Consider the following 19363-nt stretch of genomic DNA (forward strand, 5'->3'; position numbering starts at 1 on the left):
AAAAACTTGGAGCATGGACCATGTGTATCGGTAGGGTAAGCGTCCTCTGCTTTCCTAGAAACACCCGTCGAGTTGCTTATAAAAAAGTCAAGTCCGGGGTACACAAACGAGGAAAGGAAAACTATGACCCGTTGAAGAAATCTAACATTGGAATATAATTACATTATAGCTGCATGTTATAAGGTATTTTAGAGTAAAATCTTAAAGGTCACATAAAATTAATTCCAAACAAACTCAATGACTCAATGACAAACGTAAGTTTATCTTAGCGGGTTCGACTCGTCTGAAGAGTTTTAAAGACTATCCGATAAGTTCCACCCAGTGAAACGTAATTTCCATCGGTTTCGTTCTGTTGGTCAGCTAGGTACAGAAGGTCAACCAAATGTTCCATTCGCTTTTGTCCTTCAGGAAATGTTATTAAATTATTCTACATCTGACATTACATTAGATGTACCGAAGGCTACCTATTTGAATTAAATTCTACAACTGTCAAGCATGAATTTCCATGTGCCAAATTATATGATAGATTAAAAAATTCGGCCATTGTTTCTGCATTTTACATTCTAACATAAAGTCGCTCCATTATAACCTATATATGCTGAGAAAAAGACCCATATCAGTATTATGAATATGATACACTTGGTTTAGGGTATGATTACAAAATGAATATGAGTACTATCGTTACTAAATTGTGACACTACGTTTTTCTTTCATGATGTGACCTTCGACTGTACTTTATCTACATATGGTACAATAAATCTGAGTGTCTTTTCGTAAAAACCTCAAGTCTTTGTCTATATACTTGATGTCCATATGTATCTTACGATAAATAATAACTACTAATTACTTTAATGCAATCTAGATCTTCAATCGTTAAGATTGAAAATATTTTAAAATTGTTTAAAAACTGAAAAAGAAATTATAAAAAAACCCTCTCAACCCTAAACACAGAAAGACATCTTGTTATGATACCAAAAAATATCAAGACTCAAGACGGAAACAAAATTATGCCCGAACGCTTCATTGCAAAGCAGATACCCGCCCCTGAGTCAAACAATTTTTACTTTGGCAATCAAAGTCTTAAGCGAATACGAAATGTTCCATCGGTTCAATCGTTTAGGCAATTTTATTACATAATGAAAATGTTCGTTTGTGTTAAAAGCAACATTTTTGAATAAGACCATTTCACACATTTTTGTTAATCAAAATGTACTCAAGGGAACCAAGGTTATAGCGGTAATCTAAAGACTGCAATCCAGGGACAAAAACCTAACCTGGAAAACAGCCATACACAACAAAGAACACAAAGTAACTAAAATCATACACACAAAACAACAAAAACAAATGAGCGACTCTGACTCCACTAAAAACTGGGAGTGTGGACCAGATGCAATATATCATTTTAAGAATACATAATTTTACTTCAGTTGAAAGCACGTTGGCCAAGAATGCAACATCTAGCCTCATTTCCTATAAAAATTTTCTACATTTCATTCAGGAAATAACACATGGCACGCAATTTATTTTTAATTTTCGATACAGTCTTTTTCGAACGCAACTAAGTTATCAGTATTTGGCCACTCGGGAAACTGAACTGCGATCAGGTGACGTTTCCAGGGAATAGCGTCTGTTAGGTCAAAGGGTAAAAAACAAAACTATACCGTTTGCGTCGGAGAAAAAGCATTTCATCAGTTAAGCAAACATGTAATTTAATTCCAAGAACACGATTATAATCCCGTCGTTTATATCGTTCAAATTTAAAACCTCGATCTTTTGTTAAATTTCAAAATCTGATGGTTCCTTTCTCATATGATGTATTTTTTAAAATTCTATTATTTTTAAGATACAATTGGACAAAAAATTTTCTACAAAGGTGAAATGTGTGACAAAATACCATGAGTATTTGATACCCATACAAACATACTAATGACACGTCAAATATTATTTACTTATTTAGTTTTTAAGTGATATTGTCAAAACCCATTTATTCCTTAAATTTACTTGATTTATGAAAACTAAATTATACAATTAATTCAATTTCAATTATAGAAATATGCATTTTAACCATGACTGCAATAAATAAATAAATATCATAGAGAGTTATGTTTTGTTCAAAAGTATAGCTGCTAAATTGGTATAAATTATGGTCTGCCTATGAGATACCAAACCACATATAATATGTCTTACACTGAAGATGTGCGTAAGTACATATCAGTATTATTTTAATGATTTTAATTACAGGATAATTATATGAAATAAGACAATAAGGTGATGTCAAAGGGAGAGTGTAATTGATTTTTTTGTACAAGAATTGCGTTGGTTATAACAAACAAAGGGGTCCAAGCTGCTGTTTTCATGTAAGAATCAAAGACAACACCCCGGGGAAACATTAAAACACAGCAGCTGGGATGACCACTACTATATCGGTACCTATATAAGCATCTTTCCATATTTGTTTCTCTAAGTAGGACACTGGAAAGTGAACATGAAGTTTGTCATTGTTTTCTGTGTATTCCTTGTTGCACACGCTACTGCACAGCTGCCCGGAGGATTGGGTATTGTACATACTGCCGATCCGTTCATCACAAATTTGGTCTCTGGCGTAAGTACTATTATTTTTTTTCCAATATTTGTTGGTTTTGTCTCGGTTGCCTTAGTTTCGTCATATGTTTTAAAAGGCTTGAATTTCGCTTTTTCTGTTACTCTTCATTTCTTTTTGATAATAAAATTGCTCAATGATTATGTATTAGTAGATCAAAATAGGGTTGTTTACTTTAGATTAGATCTTTCTGTCTTATTTTGTCCTTGTTTTTTAAGTAGCACTCCAGCTAAGAACCATGCAAAATGTGATTCATTGAAAAAAAAGACTACATATTTTTAGTTTTGATACTTTGTTGAATTGCCATAGTAAACAGAAATTAACATTCATTTTTTCATATAACCCGTGTTCGTAGGAGATAAAAAATATGTAGAATGCACTGTAGATTTCAAAATTAGGGGAGATAACTCTGTAAATAACACTCAAATACAATACCATCTATTTGATTTTCAATGTTGATTATCTCCAAAGAGCAGGCAGTTTTAAATGAATAATTATACATTTCATAGTATAGACCCATAAAACAACATAATTACAATAATAAAAATATCTTTTGGGGTGTATCACATTTTGTATGATTCTTACAAAGACAGCTACTTAATTCTTTGGTCCAAGATAAATAGTTATTTAAAAGGTTATTTTGATGTTATGCATATACACGTGTTTAGTTTTACGTATTTCAGATCTGTTGTTAGTGCTGTTTAACAATACACGATGTTTAAAAACAAGACGTTTCATAACTTTGATTTATATTTTGCATTATTCTAGCTCCGAGCTGAAATTGAGAGACTGCAGCATGCCGGTGTACCTTATCCCGATTTTAAGGTGATTTCCTACAGAGACCAAGTTGTAAATGGTCACAACTATTTCATCAAGGTATTGTGTAATTATTCATTAATTCATTAAAACTAATAACCTATTATAGATATTTAGGGATTTATGATTTACACGAACTAATTTAAAGAAATAAAGTTGTCTGTTAGCAAATAAAAATATTTCATTCTCTTGTAGTCATTTGTGCAATCATTTGTCATTTAAAGACAAGTCAGCATTGTAAAAATATCATTAAAGCTCTTTCAATACGTTTAAGAACAACTATCTTTTTAAAAATTTTTTTCTTTTGTTTTTTTTTTGTAATATACAAATTTTAAAGTATACTGACAGTGTGTATGCAATAGAAATCCCATGCTTTATACAGTTGCAACGTTGCAACAATAGTTTAAACTTTGATTGTTACATTTTTCAGATCGACTGTGGAGATGGTTCCTATCTGCATGTTAGAATCTACCGCGACCTTTTGGGAAATACCAAGTTTATCCATGTAGACAAAGGATTTCATACAAAGACCGATCCAATTCTGTACTTTCCTTAAAATATTCTAGTATATTTTCTTATGAAATACCAGTGTAAAGTTTATCTATAATTATAATTTAAAATAATAAAAAGTGTTAAAAAACGTAGTTACATGTATCTTAAGAAAACCTGTACATTAATAAAAATGATTTGTAAAAATATTTTACGCAAGTCAATAAGCTGACCACAAGGCATTTGAAGCCTTGCATGTTAATACTGTAAAACTACTTTTATTCATGGATACTAATTTTTGTAGATTTAAGTAGAAACACAAGTTCATGGATTCTTGAATTCGTGGTTTTGAGGTTTTCATTATGCACATCAATGGAAGTTTCTTATTCGTTTGGGTACCAAATTCCGTGCTTTGGTTTACAAAATTGGTATCCCACGAACAATAATATTTTCACAGTATAACATTGAAAATTAAGACATATGCATGAGTATCATGGTCATCACCACAACTTTATTTACTGATATTTAGTAAAGTTTCTCATTTTAAAGGGTTGGGAACTCACCGAACCTGACACTTACCTAATTTGACTCATTTTCAACGTGACGGTTGCCGCTTGCGAAGTAGGACAGTTTTACACTATCGTGATGTCACTATGTGTTTGCCGTGTCCATACTTTTTTGTATTTTATTTAATTTAAGATATAACCAATTGGTTTATTAGAATATGTTTTGCTTCGGATTTGTTAATGAACCGTTTATCTCCGTTTTGAAGGCATGACAGTGAGGTTTGACACTTGCTAAACCAGTTTTCTCCACATGATTGTACTTTAGATTACAACGAATAAAAAAATAATACACTTCAGATATTGTAATTGTTTTATTTTATCGAAAAGGTATGCACTCGACACCAATAAGCACAAAATATTACGATGTAACCCTCATGAATTAAACATATAAAGTCGAAACCTTGCCTATACATGTTTTATTCAAAATTCAGCCTTACAAAATTTCATATCACACTCTGACCAATCCCAAGTTAAAGCACACACTATACTCAATATAAGCTTTTTGGCGGCGACAGAAATGATTTCTGTGATACCAAAATATTCTAAATTTTTGCTGGTACAAGTCATTCACAACTTTAATTCTTTCTGAACTGACAGGAGCGTGGAGTTCTATTAATAATAGTAAAACTCCAGCTAAAGCTCCAGTGGATAAAATATTTGGTAGGACACGCCATTCATCCCATTCAATATCGATTTTCAGAATGTCGATGCGTGTCTGAAATTAAAAGGTAATCTGCATTTTAAATCCTATTTGAAATATACGGAAATAAGTATATGTGCATTAAACGGCAAAAATTTTAATTGGTCCAGTTTTATGTACATGTATCTCGATTGATAGAACACGAAACAACAGGTATTACAAGCTCTAGTATCAGTTTTGCGCAACCACCGTAGTTTTTTTATGGTATTTTTGATCAAATTGATTCTTCACAAATTTCATTTCCTCTCTGTTTTTTTATTTAACCTTCCGTTGATATTCAATTCATTTTTCATCGTTCGTTTTCTACACTGCGAATACAATTATGTTGAAAACAAGACTGGTATAATTACTTTGCTTTGCCGATATAACTACTTAGGACGTTCTTGGTTTCTAAACTAAACTAAAAATATCTGAAACCAATCTATATTTCTATAGGAGTACCAATTAAAACCCCCCCCCCCCAAAAAAAAAAAAAAAAAAAACAAATACACTGGAGTGCTGAAGAGAACTGCGTATATCTTTCAGTGTTGTCATATTCCATTTCCTCTTGCTGTCAAAATATGCCTTCTTATCTGATAACCCAATCTTGTGAAACTGAATACCTTGTCGATTTTTCGTGTATTCCATACTGAAATTGTAAACCGTATATATAGAAAATAACAGTACACTGACTGATGAGGCTTAGAACTGCGGGAAAATGCGAGAAAGTGCCGAGCATTTTTACCGATTAGATCCGAATTCGTATATCAAAGTCAGTGCATTATCATGACAGGAATAAATAGCATATTTGATAATTTGAGAAGTATAAAAGAAGCAACGGTTTTTATCTGATAATTGTTCACAAAAATACCCAAAAGTATTTATTAAAATGCGGACTATTTTATCGGACGACCGTTGATTTGTGTTACGGTCCAGTCAAAATTTACAACATGCGTCAGTTGATGAAGCGATGTGACAGGGAATGGTTGGCACATCACAAGTTTAATTTGTTTAGATCATGAGTTGTTTATGATTTTGCCGGTTCTTCTGAAGATTAAGTCACTCATGTATAGTGAAAATGTAAGAAATAAGACCACACTTATGTCCAAAGTATGATAAACATTGTCAATTATCTGGTTACTATCCATATGGTGTTTTATTACAGTACTTTCTAGTAAGTAGTTTACAAGACATTATTAATATCAGCTGTATATATAATTCCCCGTTACAATTAGTAACAGTATAATTTTTTCTTCAGCATGACAGTAGCTTATAGATAGACCTACATGTTAGAATGCATCAAATCTCACTCTTGGCTACAGTGACGACAACAAGTACAAAATTGATGGTCTTTGGAACATCATATTGAAATACAACTCCATAAGCCTTCAAAAATGGGATCGAAACGCATGTAATTGGCGAAAGCCTATTTCAAACTGACCCGATTATTTCTTGTCCGTTTGCCGTTCCAAGCTTTATCAGCAATACAGATCAAAATAATTTAAGTTACCGAATATGTCTATATTGCAACGAAATTTTTAAAGAAAAATGACGCAGAGCAACACTTTTTTTATTTTCGGTGGGCGATAAACATCCTAGCTAGCAAACTTCAAAACAATGTAACGTTAATGACGTCACGTTACAACAGAAAATTATATTCAGTCAGTGGTAAAAAGAGATGAAACAAGACATACAGGGGCCAGAAATTCCTGACTTGGGACTGGCGCATTAAATGCTTCCGGGTTTAAGTACTTTAGAGATGTCAAGTACTGCATCACTTGTAAATATACAGTCAGTGCATTTTGACTGCTCAGATTGAACGGTTGCAGTATAAATACCCTACTAATGAAAGTACACTACATGTTTTATGTCTTAAAGTAAAGTATTTCACCATAATTCAAAATAAATCAATAGAATCTTAGTTCATACTTGTCTATTCTGTACTCATGAAAATATAAGAGATTAATGGCGAACCGCCAACTGAACCCATATATTATCGGAGACACTCACTGAAGTATATGATATGCAGCGTGTTCTAAATGCAATGTATTTTTGAAGCAATTTATGCATGGTTTCACATTTTTTAGAGAAATATTTTTGTATAATATATAGTACCTGTTACATTTTAAATACCTTGGATCAAATGAGTGAACTTTACATCCATATGTATTCACAACTTCATCGTCAAAACCGAAATCCCAGTTAATCCTGGAAGGAAAAAAATGTACTGGTTGTATAGAAACTGTACTCAAGTTAAAACAGTAATTTTATAAGACATTTCCCTGTGTGATATTTATGGATAGCTGTTCCCAGATTTGTTTTTCAACAGTTCTGGTTGCTGATTACATTCCCAGTATCTCGTTGGTGTCTTTCAGGTTATAAGTGATTCATTGATTGGGTTGTCATATTTTATGCTTTATTTTTTCAATTCATTTAAATGTTAAGAAATAATTTTCCAGAAAAAGTAGAAAAATATCTATAATTAAAAGTGTTTTCTTTAGATATACTATAGCTAGTAATAACTACAATGATATGGTGAATATGTCAAAGACTACAACCCCACCGGGATAAAAAATGTCAGTTCAAGGCCACCCAGGGGTCTTAAAAAAATGACGAGGAAACCCTCACTACACACGGCAGGCTGTAGCTGGTGGCCCCACAACATTGTATACAGATAAAGCGAGAGAGTTGCTTCTATATACTTAAGTAACATAAAAAATAAACTTAACACAAAAACAAAACAAGACACGTAGAGGCCAGAAATTCCTGATTAGAGACAGGCGCTTCAAATGCTGCGGGGTTATAGTATTTTGGAAATGTCTACTACTGTATTGCAATTGATTTATTCAACATAAAATGCCTGAAACGAGAAGTTTAATATAAATAACTTATTTGCCATACCCGAACGAATACACAAGACATGGATATCTCGGTCTGTATTCTATATCATGACAAACTTCCCATCCACCATCATTGGAGTTTCCTAATCGGATGATTTCCTTACAATGAACTTGTACCGATGTGAGATATCTAGAAATATTAACAATATTTGCCGGCTATACAAAAATGCCTTTACCCAATTGTTGGTATTTAATATATTGACAGAGCTATTGCGACAAGACAAACGTTAAAACGCTAGAATTCCGAAAAATAAATTTAATCAGTTGAGCAAAATTTATTTACAGAAAATTGGATGCATTTATTATTATTTTCTATTCTGATAAAATTCTTTTGTTGTTAAACCTCTTTAAGTGTTTTTGTTAACTTTAATATGATTATAACGAGAATAGGTATGGTGAATATGTCAAAGAGACAGACATCCCACAGAGATGATAATGTCAGCTCAAGACTAACTATTGGTCCTCAATGCACGACATTTTTCTGTTTGATGAATGATTCATGCAAGTAGGTTTGAAAAATTCGACTTAATTCTTACAACTGTTTTCCTTGCACTTTTTCCTCTTTAACAATTATACCGAAATCACAGAAGCCAAAAATTCACTAACTTATCGATTGCTACTAAAATTTTCTTTATGAAATGATGAATTCAATCTGTAAAGCTCGTTAAATTTCTAAGTAACGAATATTTACCTGGATGTCATAAATTTCTCCATTTGGTCTGATTTCATTTGATTTAAATCATTAATTGGTATAATTTCGTGACCATGGTCTACACCGAGCTACAAAATAAGTCCCAACATAAAAGTTAAAATGAGCAGTATTGTTTTCAATATAATTTTATAAACAACAGTAAGTATGCAAAATGACTAGGATGAAATAATTCGATCAGCACACGTATATACTACATAATAATCTATAACCATAAAATATGAAATAATAGTTTTAAAAAGAAAATTGAGCAATAGCTATAGCCATAAAAAGTAAACACAAATTACTTGTACCACAACGCTTTATTTATTTCAGTGGTAAAGCCATTTACACAGAATCAGAATCAAATTCTGTATGGTATTTACCCAATTCCACGAGTTTCTGCAGTACTTATAAACCTACAAAGAGATAAAAATAAAATTCAATACAGTTGACTTCGATTGTATTTATTGTATGTATGGAACGGTTGTCTTTGGTGTTATTTTGTATAAAATGTATATTAGATAATTTTTATTTCAATCTTATGAGAACATTATATGTAGTTAGAAAATGAAATAAGGCTTGTATTATAAAAGTAATTTCTGATAAATATTTCTAATAGCAATGCAAGTATACTATCTTAAAGAAGGGTGCACATAAAAAACCAAACAATATTTAACTTAAATATGGTCCATTGATCATATCAGTATAGATTGTTAATTAATGCATATTTAAAAAAAATATGTAAGGCAATTACATGTCGTCAAATAACAGAAATAAAGCAATCCATAATGCACATATACTCACAAGAAAATTTCTTTATATGTGTTTAAACCGACACATAAAACTTACGAGATAAATGAACAGACAGTTTATTCGCTTTTTGTCGCGGACTGAAACACATGTTATATCTCTTGAAAACCAAAATATTCTAAACTCGTTATCATACAGCCTCTGAAGGTTTTTTAAGACGGGTATATAATCTATGTGGCTTGTGTCTTCAAACATCACACGAACAGACACTTGTTGTACATACTTCAGTATGTCTGAGTGAAATATCTGATTAAACGTCATTTCCGTGTATTGCTCAACGTCTATAATAAGTATATTTTTGAAAACCTGAAAATAAAATGTAAAAAAGCCACAACTGTGCATCAAAGGATAGTTAAATATTTGAAAAAATATAGCTGTAGAAATAAATATAACAAGTAAGTAAAGTATTTCAGAAATAAAATTTACAATATTTTCTTAATCTTTGATAATAGGTCTACAATATATATATATCAGAATATGAAAACTGTATTCGCTAAACTGCTCCATCGGATCAAATTGATACAGGGAAGATATGTAAACGTGTAGAAAGGTCTGAAAATTTCCCAACGATGTTAGAACTGTCAAATGTTTGGTCGTTCCCTCCGCGGGACTCGAACTATATATATACTGTATACTCGAATATATGTTTATATTTTCATTTATATGTTAAAGCAAATAATGTTCAAGTTCGTCAAGGAAATCAAAGGAACCCTGATTTGAACGGTAATAAAATAAAACCATATTCTATTAATAACGACTAGACAGTGGAAATAGAAGCACACAACTTGAAATAACCAAATATAGCACGTACAAAGAAACAAAAGTAAATGAGCAACCCGTTCTCAACTAAAAATTAGGAGCATGGACTAAGTGCACCGATAAGGTAAGCTTCTTCTACTTTATAGAAACACCAAACAATTTCACATATAATGTCATGTCCGGGGTAGGCAAAGGATGAAAGGAAAAAAATGAAAACTAGCTAGGACACACTGAACAAAATCGATTCTCAAAGAGCAGATCAATACAAGTCTTACCTTTCTATTTTTCAGTTCATCTCTTACATGATTAATTGTCCAGTATCGTCTTTTATCTGTTTTCTCTCTGCTTGTTTTCGGCATTAGTACCACGTTATACTCGGTTCGTTTTGTCATCATCGCTCTGTTAACATAACAGAGTTTTTTATGTAGACACAACAGTGCATAAATCATAATTTAATTTAGAATAGGTATTTCTAACAAATCTTAACTTCATATCGTTAATGTGACAACAAGCTTCATGTGATATGAGTATTTTACATTGTTTTCCTCATTTGAAATAAAATATCACACAAAAGTCACAGTCAAAGTAATAGAGTAGGATTCAAAATATTCCCTGAGAAGCGAACACTACTTTATTGGGAAATACGTTTATCCTGTTGTTCAAACAGTTGTCCAGTTAATGAGAACTCATAATACAATCGATCGCTCAATTTACCAAACACGTGTTTAAATAATTAGTCTTATTCTATATATCAAACACCGAAGCATGAATATACATCGTACGTCAAAAATGTAATGTTCCCAAACTGTTGAAATAAAGTTAAAAATGGACTCGTGTGAACAGACTTCATGAGCGACGTCAGTGCTAGATAAGTACTATGACAATTTTACCTTGGAGCAAATCTAAATATGGTAGAATTGTATAGAGCTGAAACACTGTAGACGTTTGGATAGTCATCTCTAAGGCTGAAAAAACCCCATTCAATATTAAGATTCGAACGACTACGCAAACAGTCAAAATAAACAGAATTAACATGTTAATCTCTTTACTTGGAAAACTTTTAAAATAATTTATCATATATCAAACGGAAATAAATACAAAACCGAAGAAAAAAAACTTTATATTGCAACTTTTGCATAGCCTTAAGATGTAATGACAGAATAGCTTATAATTGAAAAGAAACTTTCGAAGAAATTATTTACAGTCGACCGAGATGATATAATAATGTACTGTAAGTTACCTGATTGCCACTACGATGGTATGATCATCAGGCTTACAACAATCATCCAAACAAACAACCCAGTTCCTGTCAAGAGACCCATGATGGCTATGTTTTGCACAGTAGGATTGTAATGTAGTCGTATATCTAAATTAAAAAAAAACGACTGTCAATTGTTGGCATGTTGATATTATCAAACAATAAAACAATGTACATGTAAACGACACGTAAGCTGAGAAATATTGTCTGTATAACCTTCGTATGAGTAGTTTTCTTGTCACCTATCACGTCAATACCCCAAATCTCTTTCAAAACTGTTAACTTCTATACTCACAGCTGTCAAAGAGGGTATCCAGTCCTACCACGACACTTGTTATTACCGTAGTGGTATTAATTCAATGTGGAACCTAAAACAATCTTTTGGAAACCTTCAATTCAAGATTATTATCGGAATACAATGGCAATAAAACCTATGATTGTTCAACTCTTTATAGTACTACTCCCCATACTAAGTTAAAAATGTAATATTTGTAAATAATAATTCTAAATCATCTTTCAAATATAATGAAAAAGATGGTTTCGAAATGCTCGAGTTTTTGATTGACGTCTTATTGTCCAGTGTGGTGAACGCGTTTTCCAACGAATGGTCGGCATTCCAATGGGAACAAATTTTACTCCTCTACTTGCTGTCCTATTCCTTCACTCCTATGAGGCTGACTTTATAGCTGATCTGATCCAAAAACAGGAACATCGTGGAGTTACCGTTAAACGATCCTAGTTTTGAGGATTTGATACATCTCATCTACCCCAAGGAACTTGAGATAAAGGATAGTACAGACACTGAAGTCAGCCTCAAATATTGACCTCTACTTACAGATCGATGGCAAAGTAAATCAACTGACCAAACTATACGACAAACGCGTAGACTCTTTATTCTGTATAGTCAACTTTCCTTTTATCTGTGACAACATCCCTTCAGCACATGCGTATGGAGTTTTCAAAACACAACTCATACGTTTTGCAAGAACTTGCCGTAACTGCACAGACTTTGTATCGCACTAGACTTCTGACAACTGGGCTTCTAGAACAGGTTTATGTTGCTACAAGATTGAAGTCATCACTCCAGACTCCAAAAGTTGTATGGTCGTCATCATTAACTAGTGGATCCTAACGGTGTATTCATGTGCACTATGAAAACCGATTTGTTCAACGTGTCATAATTTTCCTTTTCTCTTTCGTTTCCCCTGGACTTGACTTTTAATGAGCAATTCGTCGGGTGTTTCTAGAAAAGCAGGGGACACTTACCCTACCGGTGCACCTGGTATATGCTCTCATTTTGAGTGGAGTCCAAGTTGCTCATTTACTTTTGTTATTTTGTATGTTTTATTTTATTTTTTTTTTTATGTTCTTTGTTGTGTGTGTTTCTTTGCCATGCCTGGTCTTAGTCCCTGGCTTACATTCATTTGATTTCTGCTAGAATCTTGGTTCCCTTGATTACTCTTTGAATCTAATATTTTTAAGAACAAAATTTCTCTTTCTGTTTTCAAATGAATATACTTAAAAGTACTTCAAAGTTTAACAAATCAAATTTTGATAGGCTAACGAATAAACTGATAAAAAAAAATCAAAAATATTTTGCAGTGTTTAGACACATGAACTAAAAACATATCATTTCATATATCAACTTATATTCAATCACCAAACGACATTTAGCTAAAATGCATCACATTGAAACTAATAGTTCTTTATAGATTACCTTCGATACAAACATTCCAAGATACTATTTGGTAACTTCATTAGTACTTCATGGGAGGGAATGATAAAATCTCCGAACTGATTTCGACTTATCCACCCGTTGAACTAAAAATAAAATGTAACTTTATTAATGGATGTTGTAATTCACCATGACAGTATAGTGAGATCAGTTTTAATTTTCTGGGTTCATAAACTGCTGTTTGTTGAAACAATTAAAAGAAAGCTAATAGTACCGCAGACAAATATTAAAAAGTGCTTTAGTTGGGTTTAATGGTAATTTAAGTGAAATCGTGCTTTTTTAGGATATCACGAAGTTAACATGGAAAGATCACATTATAGAATTTATGTAAAATGTAACAAAAATACTAGTTAGCTATTTAGTCACTGAACAAAATTACCTCTCAAAATGGTTGCATTTTAATGCATTTGCAATGATTAAGAGATGATAAGACACCGTAGAATATAACAATATATATAAAAATATTCTGCACTAAATAAACAAATAAAATGAACACAACATTCGATCTGCAACATGAGCTTTGCCAAATGAAATTTTCACATATTGTAACGATTAATTATACTAAAATTGTAAAATACGGAATCGTTCCCGGACAACCTATCGTGTTTCCGAACTGTTGGTACACAGAAAAAGTATGAATATTATTCAAAGTAACTTATTTCTTGACGTGATCAATATTTTAATTGGTTTTTTTTTGTAGCAGATAGATAATATTTGGACACATTTTTTACTGTAATTAAAATTGTGCACCCAATAATGTTTGTTTTAAGGAAAAAAAGCAGGGAGATTATTTGAACGCAGAACAGGATTTCAATAGTCAAGACAAAGCACCGTAAAAAAGTAATCATAAGAATAACATTTATAAATTTAAAGAATTAATTAGCAACCCAAAAAAAAAAAATAAATAAAAATTAAAAAAAAATCCTTTTACATGATGGGAGGGGTGGGACCATAACCTTTCGCTAGCGAAGATGCTTTAACGGTTTTATGTTTAATTTCAGTTTATTTTTTGATGGTATTTAGATTATATCCAATTATATTTCGTTAAGTAGACAAACGTGATTGGTTGTCCGAAAATTAAAATTATGACATTATAACTTTTCTACCTTGTAAAAAATTGCAAAAGAAGTTACAATACTTTCTTCACCAATTACCACAACTGCTTTGTACGTTCATGTTTACGCCGAAAAAAAGTTTACAACAACATATAGACAATAAATAGAACCCCTGTTTGTAAACTTCTTGAGCAGACCCTACTCTTTATCTAAAATTCTTGATCCGCCTCTGCTATGGACAATGATGTTTCGTTTGAACTAATATTCCATAACAACTATATCTTTGTTGTGTCCTATTCCAACGGCTACTAAAGACTGAGATCTTAGAAATTCTATTGCATATGTGTGTGTTGGAATTGTTACAAGGAATCTGGATTGCTTTAATCAACTCGTTTTTTATAACCCGAACAGAGGATAGATTTTGCATTACGACCATTAGTCTGGCGCACAATTGAAATAATACCGACATACATAATGAAACTTAAATATTGTATCAACATGCATGCACATGTATGTACTTGCTTCAGAGTTCAAAGTTTATCAACGAAATCCAGCCTTGTCATGAACCCCAGAGTCGCCTTTTTTTGTTTGAGAATCATTAATTAATGGTTAATTTTAACGTTTTATTTTAGGTCCAATCATATAAAAAGAACATGCAAAAAACACAAACAAACTATGTATGATTTTTGTGTGATACAAAAATGACCCAAAACCTTGAGTCTTTTCGGCAAAACGCAATGTACTCTCGGTACTTTACATGTGTCTCTGTTCATAAAATAGCACTGAAACTAGACAAATTGTCCGAAAATGATTCCGTATTATACAATTTTAGTACAATTATTAGACGGAGCTGAAGTTGTCTCCTTTTCCTTTTTTCAGCATTCGAATGCAAAACTGGTAATTATCATAGGGAACATCTCAAAGGTGTTTTTCAAAATTCATTTCCTTATGCGCTATTTTAGGTCGCACAGAATTGGCGAATGGTTGCAATCGACGCGAAAGAGGTCATAGATCTCATTTCAACTTTCATTTACATTATCAACATTTATTTTCTTATTCGCCTATTCTGTGCGACCTAAAATGGCGAATAAGGAAATGAATGTTGAAGAAGGAAATGAATGTTGAAAAAGGAAATGAATGTTGAAATGAGATCTCTGACCCCTCCCGAGTCGATTCCAGCCATTCCCAACTCAAACTGTGTGCGACCTAAAATGAGGAATAAGGAAATTAATGTTGAAAAAGGAAATGAATGTTGAAATGAGCCCTTGGTCCCACCCAAACCCACTCTCACAATCCTTCCTTAAAAGATGCTTAATGATTTTTTAGAACTTAAAAATATTTCATTTGTGGAAAACACATTTGAGATGTTCCCTATGATAATTTCCAACTTTGTGTGTTCGAATGTTAAAAAAGGAAAAAGGAAAAAGAAGACAACTTGAGCTCTGTAATAATTAGTTGTGTAAATATGTGAAAATTTGCAAATTTATTTTTCGAAGCCCTTGTTGCAGATCGAATCGAGAACTTTGTGTTTATTTTATTTGTTATTCAGTACAGAATATTTAAAAATGCATTGTAATATTCCACGATGTCTTATAATCTCTCAATCATTGAAAATGCACTAAAATGCAACCAATATTGGGACATTTTTGTACAGTGATTAAAAAGTTCTTTTTTACATTTTTGAATTTCTGTACAGGTGATATTTACATGTTACCTGTTTTCCGATGCCTTCAATGCATGATTTCACCTAAATTACTTATCAAAGATATTTGGGTCGGTTGATCTTTGACCCCTCCTCTAATTAATGCAAAATATTAGAAAACTTTACCACTTTTCCGTTAGAAAAGAATGACATTCAAAAACTACATTGATTTATCTTTCCATTGACATATAATATAGCCGTATACCCTCTAGGCCCATTAAAGTTCTTAAAATCATTAGCTGTCCGCTGCACTATAAATACTAGTAACCGAAAAGATATGAATATAAAATACAATAATTGCATCACAATCTAGAACTATATATAAAAAATGTAATTTAATGATAAATAATCCGTTGATTTTTCATTATTGTCTACAAAATAGAAATGTTGCATTTTGTAGATACTCGACGATGCAGTTTTATCTACTTAAATGTATGCCATAATAAAGTATTAAGACATTCATGGAGCAGATGTAAAATAATTTACTTACAGATGTAATGCAGTTGGTATCATTGATTGGTATGAACGATAAATCCTGTCAAACATTACAACAAATATTATTATGATGAAATTAAACGTACGAAGTGATTAAACGTGTCGAGAAATTTTTCACGGTAAAGTTTTTTTAAACGATATATATATATATATATATATATATATATATATATATATATATATATATATATATATATATATATATATTAGGGTCTGAAAAATTCCCAACGATGTTAGAACTGTAAAATTTGCGTGGTATACATATATACGTCTCAGAATGTTACGACTCTATTCTCTACACTGCTCCATCGGATCAAATTGATACAGGGAAGATATGTAAACGTATAGAAAGGTCTGAGAAATTCCCAACGATGTTAGAACTGACAAATTTGCGATGCAAATTTTTGGTCGTTCCCTCTGCGGGACTCGAACTCGTACCGCTGTGACATCTATGGCAACACCGCCTGCACAAAGTCCAGCGCCTTAGAAAACTTGGCCAGCTAGTGTATATAAAAATATAGCTTTCGCTGGCCGGGTCAGTCCTCCTCATAGATGTCACAGCGTTCGAGTTCGAGTCCCGTGGAGGGAACGACCAAAACTTTGCATCGCAAAATTTGACAGTTCTAACATCGTTGGGAATTTTTCAGACTCTTCTATAAGTTTACGTTATCTTCCCTGTATCAATTTGATCCGATGGAGCAGTTTAGCGAATAGAGTCGTCACATTCTGAGACGTTGTATATATACATAATTTTTCATTTACTTCGGACTTTGTGATCCCAGGAACTTGGTATCTACACATAAGATTTCTGTGTTTTTGTTTTTATATACTTCTTTTTTGTTTTTGTTTTTTGTTTTATTTCAATGGAAAATCTTTGTTAATTGACATTTGAGTTTTAAAAAAATTGCTATAACAAGGCCCTACCAATCATTATCTTAGTTAAGAGAGAGACAGGCAAATATAATTTTTAAAAGATTAGTGGAATTAGATGAATATTGTAACATGCCATTTTTCTGTTTTTATTTTTACTATGACTGTACTGTTCTATCCTTCCAATACAATATAATGTATTTTCCTGTGTTTACATAATTATTTGTATCTTTTATTCACTGAGTAATCACACATTTAGAAAAACCACACAAGACTTACTTGATTCTTCTTAGAACGATTAAGCCTGTAATATGCATTTTCGTGATGAATAATATAGTTTTCAGAAATCAAAATCAAGCAAACGAATGCTCCCATCAATCCAATGGTAACTTTTTTTCTATACCTAAATATTAGAGACATTCCCAATACGCCTGTTCTGAAAAAAAGAAAGTGAAATTATTTACAATCATTTGATATGAAGTGACATCGACAGGTACAATGAGGCTCTTGCTGATGCTGTCATAGCGTAATGAACAGATGTTTGAATTATTTGACAACACTCGTGTGAGTTTAATATTACACAAAACATTCAAGAGCAGTTATGCCCTAATTTGCCTATCAAATGAGTGATAAAATGTTCAAATTAGTATCATAAATAAATGGAGCGCCACAATTTAAGCACCAAACAAAGGAACTAAATGATTGATTGATTGTTGGGGTTTAACGTCCGAGCAGCAGTATTTTAGCTATATTAAGACGAGAAAAAGAAACACTACTGATTCACAGAAAATAATGAAGACAAAACAAATTAAAACACAGATCAACAAAATGGATTAAAAAAACCTATATCAACCAAGAGCGAAATACACTAATTTTAAACGAATTGAAAAAACATCTATAAATTTTCTCCGATGATTCTTCTAAAAATGAAAGAAATTTATCAGATGTACTGATAGCACTAACCGCCCCTTTGTTAAAAAGAATATGCATGTGAAAATGGTACAACTAATCCAAATGTATGACTAGATTAACGACATTACGATGACACGAATAATACAGAAAATCATACCATGCTGTCATACTACATACTTCGAAACATGAATAGAATTTAAGAAGGCAAATATACTTATGACCAAATATACACAACTTAATAATACAGACAATACCTTAAAATATCACGTTGAATGACAAGATATTCAATTTGTTAATAAACTCTTATTCTTTGCATTTAAAGTATAATATCTGCGACAAAATGACTTGCGTTTGTTTTATTTCAGCACAAATCATTACTTACCGTAACTCTTAACCTAATTCAAAATCACCCTCATTATTCATAAAACAAAACATTAGACATTTGGTTCATTAAATACCTTTTTCTTTATATACAAACAATATGTTGATCGAACCTTGATTAAACGAATACTAACGTATAATGTACATATTGCGACTGTGTGTTTACAGAACTTTCTCATATAATCAGGCTATGTAAAAAAGGACTTATTTGCTCTTTGGATACGTTTTGTGCCAAACATGTTCACAGCAATAATTAGTCAACCATTTAGATCATACCAACTTTAGAATCTTACATAATTAATGTGCTAGTTCCGGACTTTTAATATGACTGTTTTGGTTAAAATGAATTTGTTACTTTAAGAGTCACGCTTTATGAGCAAATTCGGCGGGTGTTTCTAGAAAAGCAGAGGACGCTTACCCTACCGATGCACCTGGTCCATGCTCCCAGTTTTCAGTGGAGTCCGAGTTGCTCATTTGCGTTTGTTACTTTGTATGTATGATTTTGGTTGCTTTGTGTTCTTTGTTGTGTATATCTGTTTCCCATGTCTGGTCTTTGTCCCTGGATTGCATTCTTTTGGTTACCGCTATGGCCTTGGTTCCCTTGGTTACTCTTTAATAAGTAAATGGTCATCTAAGCCTCGTCTGT

General features: G+C 32.1%; 1 protein-coding gene across 3 annotated transcripts; it reads right to left on the reverse strand.

Moving 5' to 3' along the window:
• Window positions 1–4766: 4766 nt before the first annotated feature.
• On the reverse strand, window positions 4767–18677 carry LOC148614708 (uncharacterized). 3 transcript variants are annotated; one of them, XM_088588981.1, is made up of 14 exons: window positions 18591–18677; window positions 17704–17860; window positions 16550–16594; window positions 13285–13388; window positions 11550–11675; window positions 11200–11274; window positions 10585–10708; window positions 9590–9856; window positions 9124–9156; window positions 8741–8829; window positions 8051–8179; window positions 7283–7357; window positions 5660–5798; window positions 4767–5185 (listed from the first exon to the last, which is right to left on the reverse strand). In XM_088588981.1, exons 2-14 carry the CDS (start codon window positions 17842–17844, stop codon window positions 4919–4921), a joined length of 1614 nt encoding a protein of 537 aa, XP_088445107.1. In that variant the 5' UTR covers window positions 17845–17860; window positions 18591–18677; the 3' UTR covers window positions 4767–4918. The 3 variants fall into 3 exon arrangements, with proteins under 3 accessions (XP_088445107.1, XP_088445108.1, XP_088445109.1); XM_088588982.1 differs by lacking the exon at window positions 18591–18677 and adding an exon at window positions 18494–18549; XM_088588983.1 differs by lacking the exon at window positions 9590–9856.
• Between the last annotated feature and the right edge of the window lie 686 nt (window positions 18678–19363).

The sequence above is a fragment of the Perna viridis genome, chromosome 6 (genome assembly GCF_037379345.1).
Source record: "Perna viridis isolate PV_CMFRI_1.1 ecotype Kerala chromosome 6, ASM3737934v1, whole genome shotgun sequence".
NCBI lineage: Eukaryota > Metazoa > Mollusca > Bivalvia > Mytilida > Mytilidae > Perna > Perna viridis.

What these genes read in the sequence shown, in the direction of transcription:
- LOC148614708 (XM_088588981.1), bottom strand. Translation starts at nt 17,844, where the DNA reads ATGTCTCTAATATTTAGGTATAGAAAAAAAGTTACCATTGGATTGATG. An exon ending in ATCGTTCTAAGAAGAATCAA is followed by an intron (nt 16,595 to 17,703) that starts GTAAGTCTTGTG and finishes AATGTTTGACAG; the next exon opens with GATTTATCGTTCATACCAAT. An exon ending in ATATTTAGATTTGCTCCAAG is followed by an intron (nt 10,709 to 11,199) that starts GTAAAATTGTCA and finishes TTATGTTAACAG; the next exon opens with AGCGATGATGACAAAACGAA.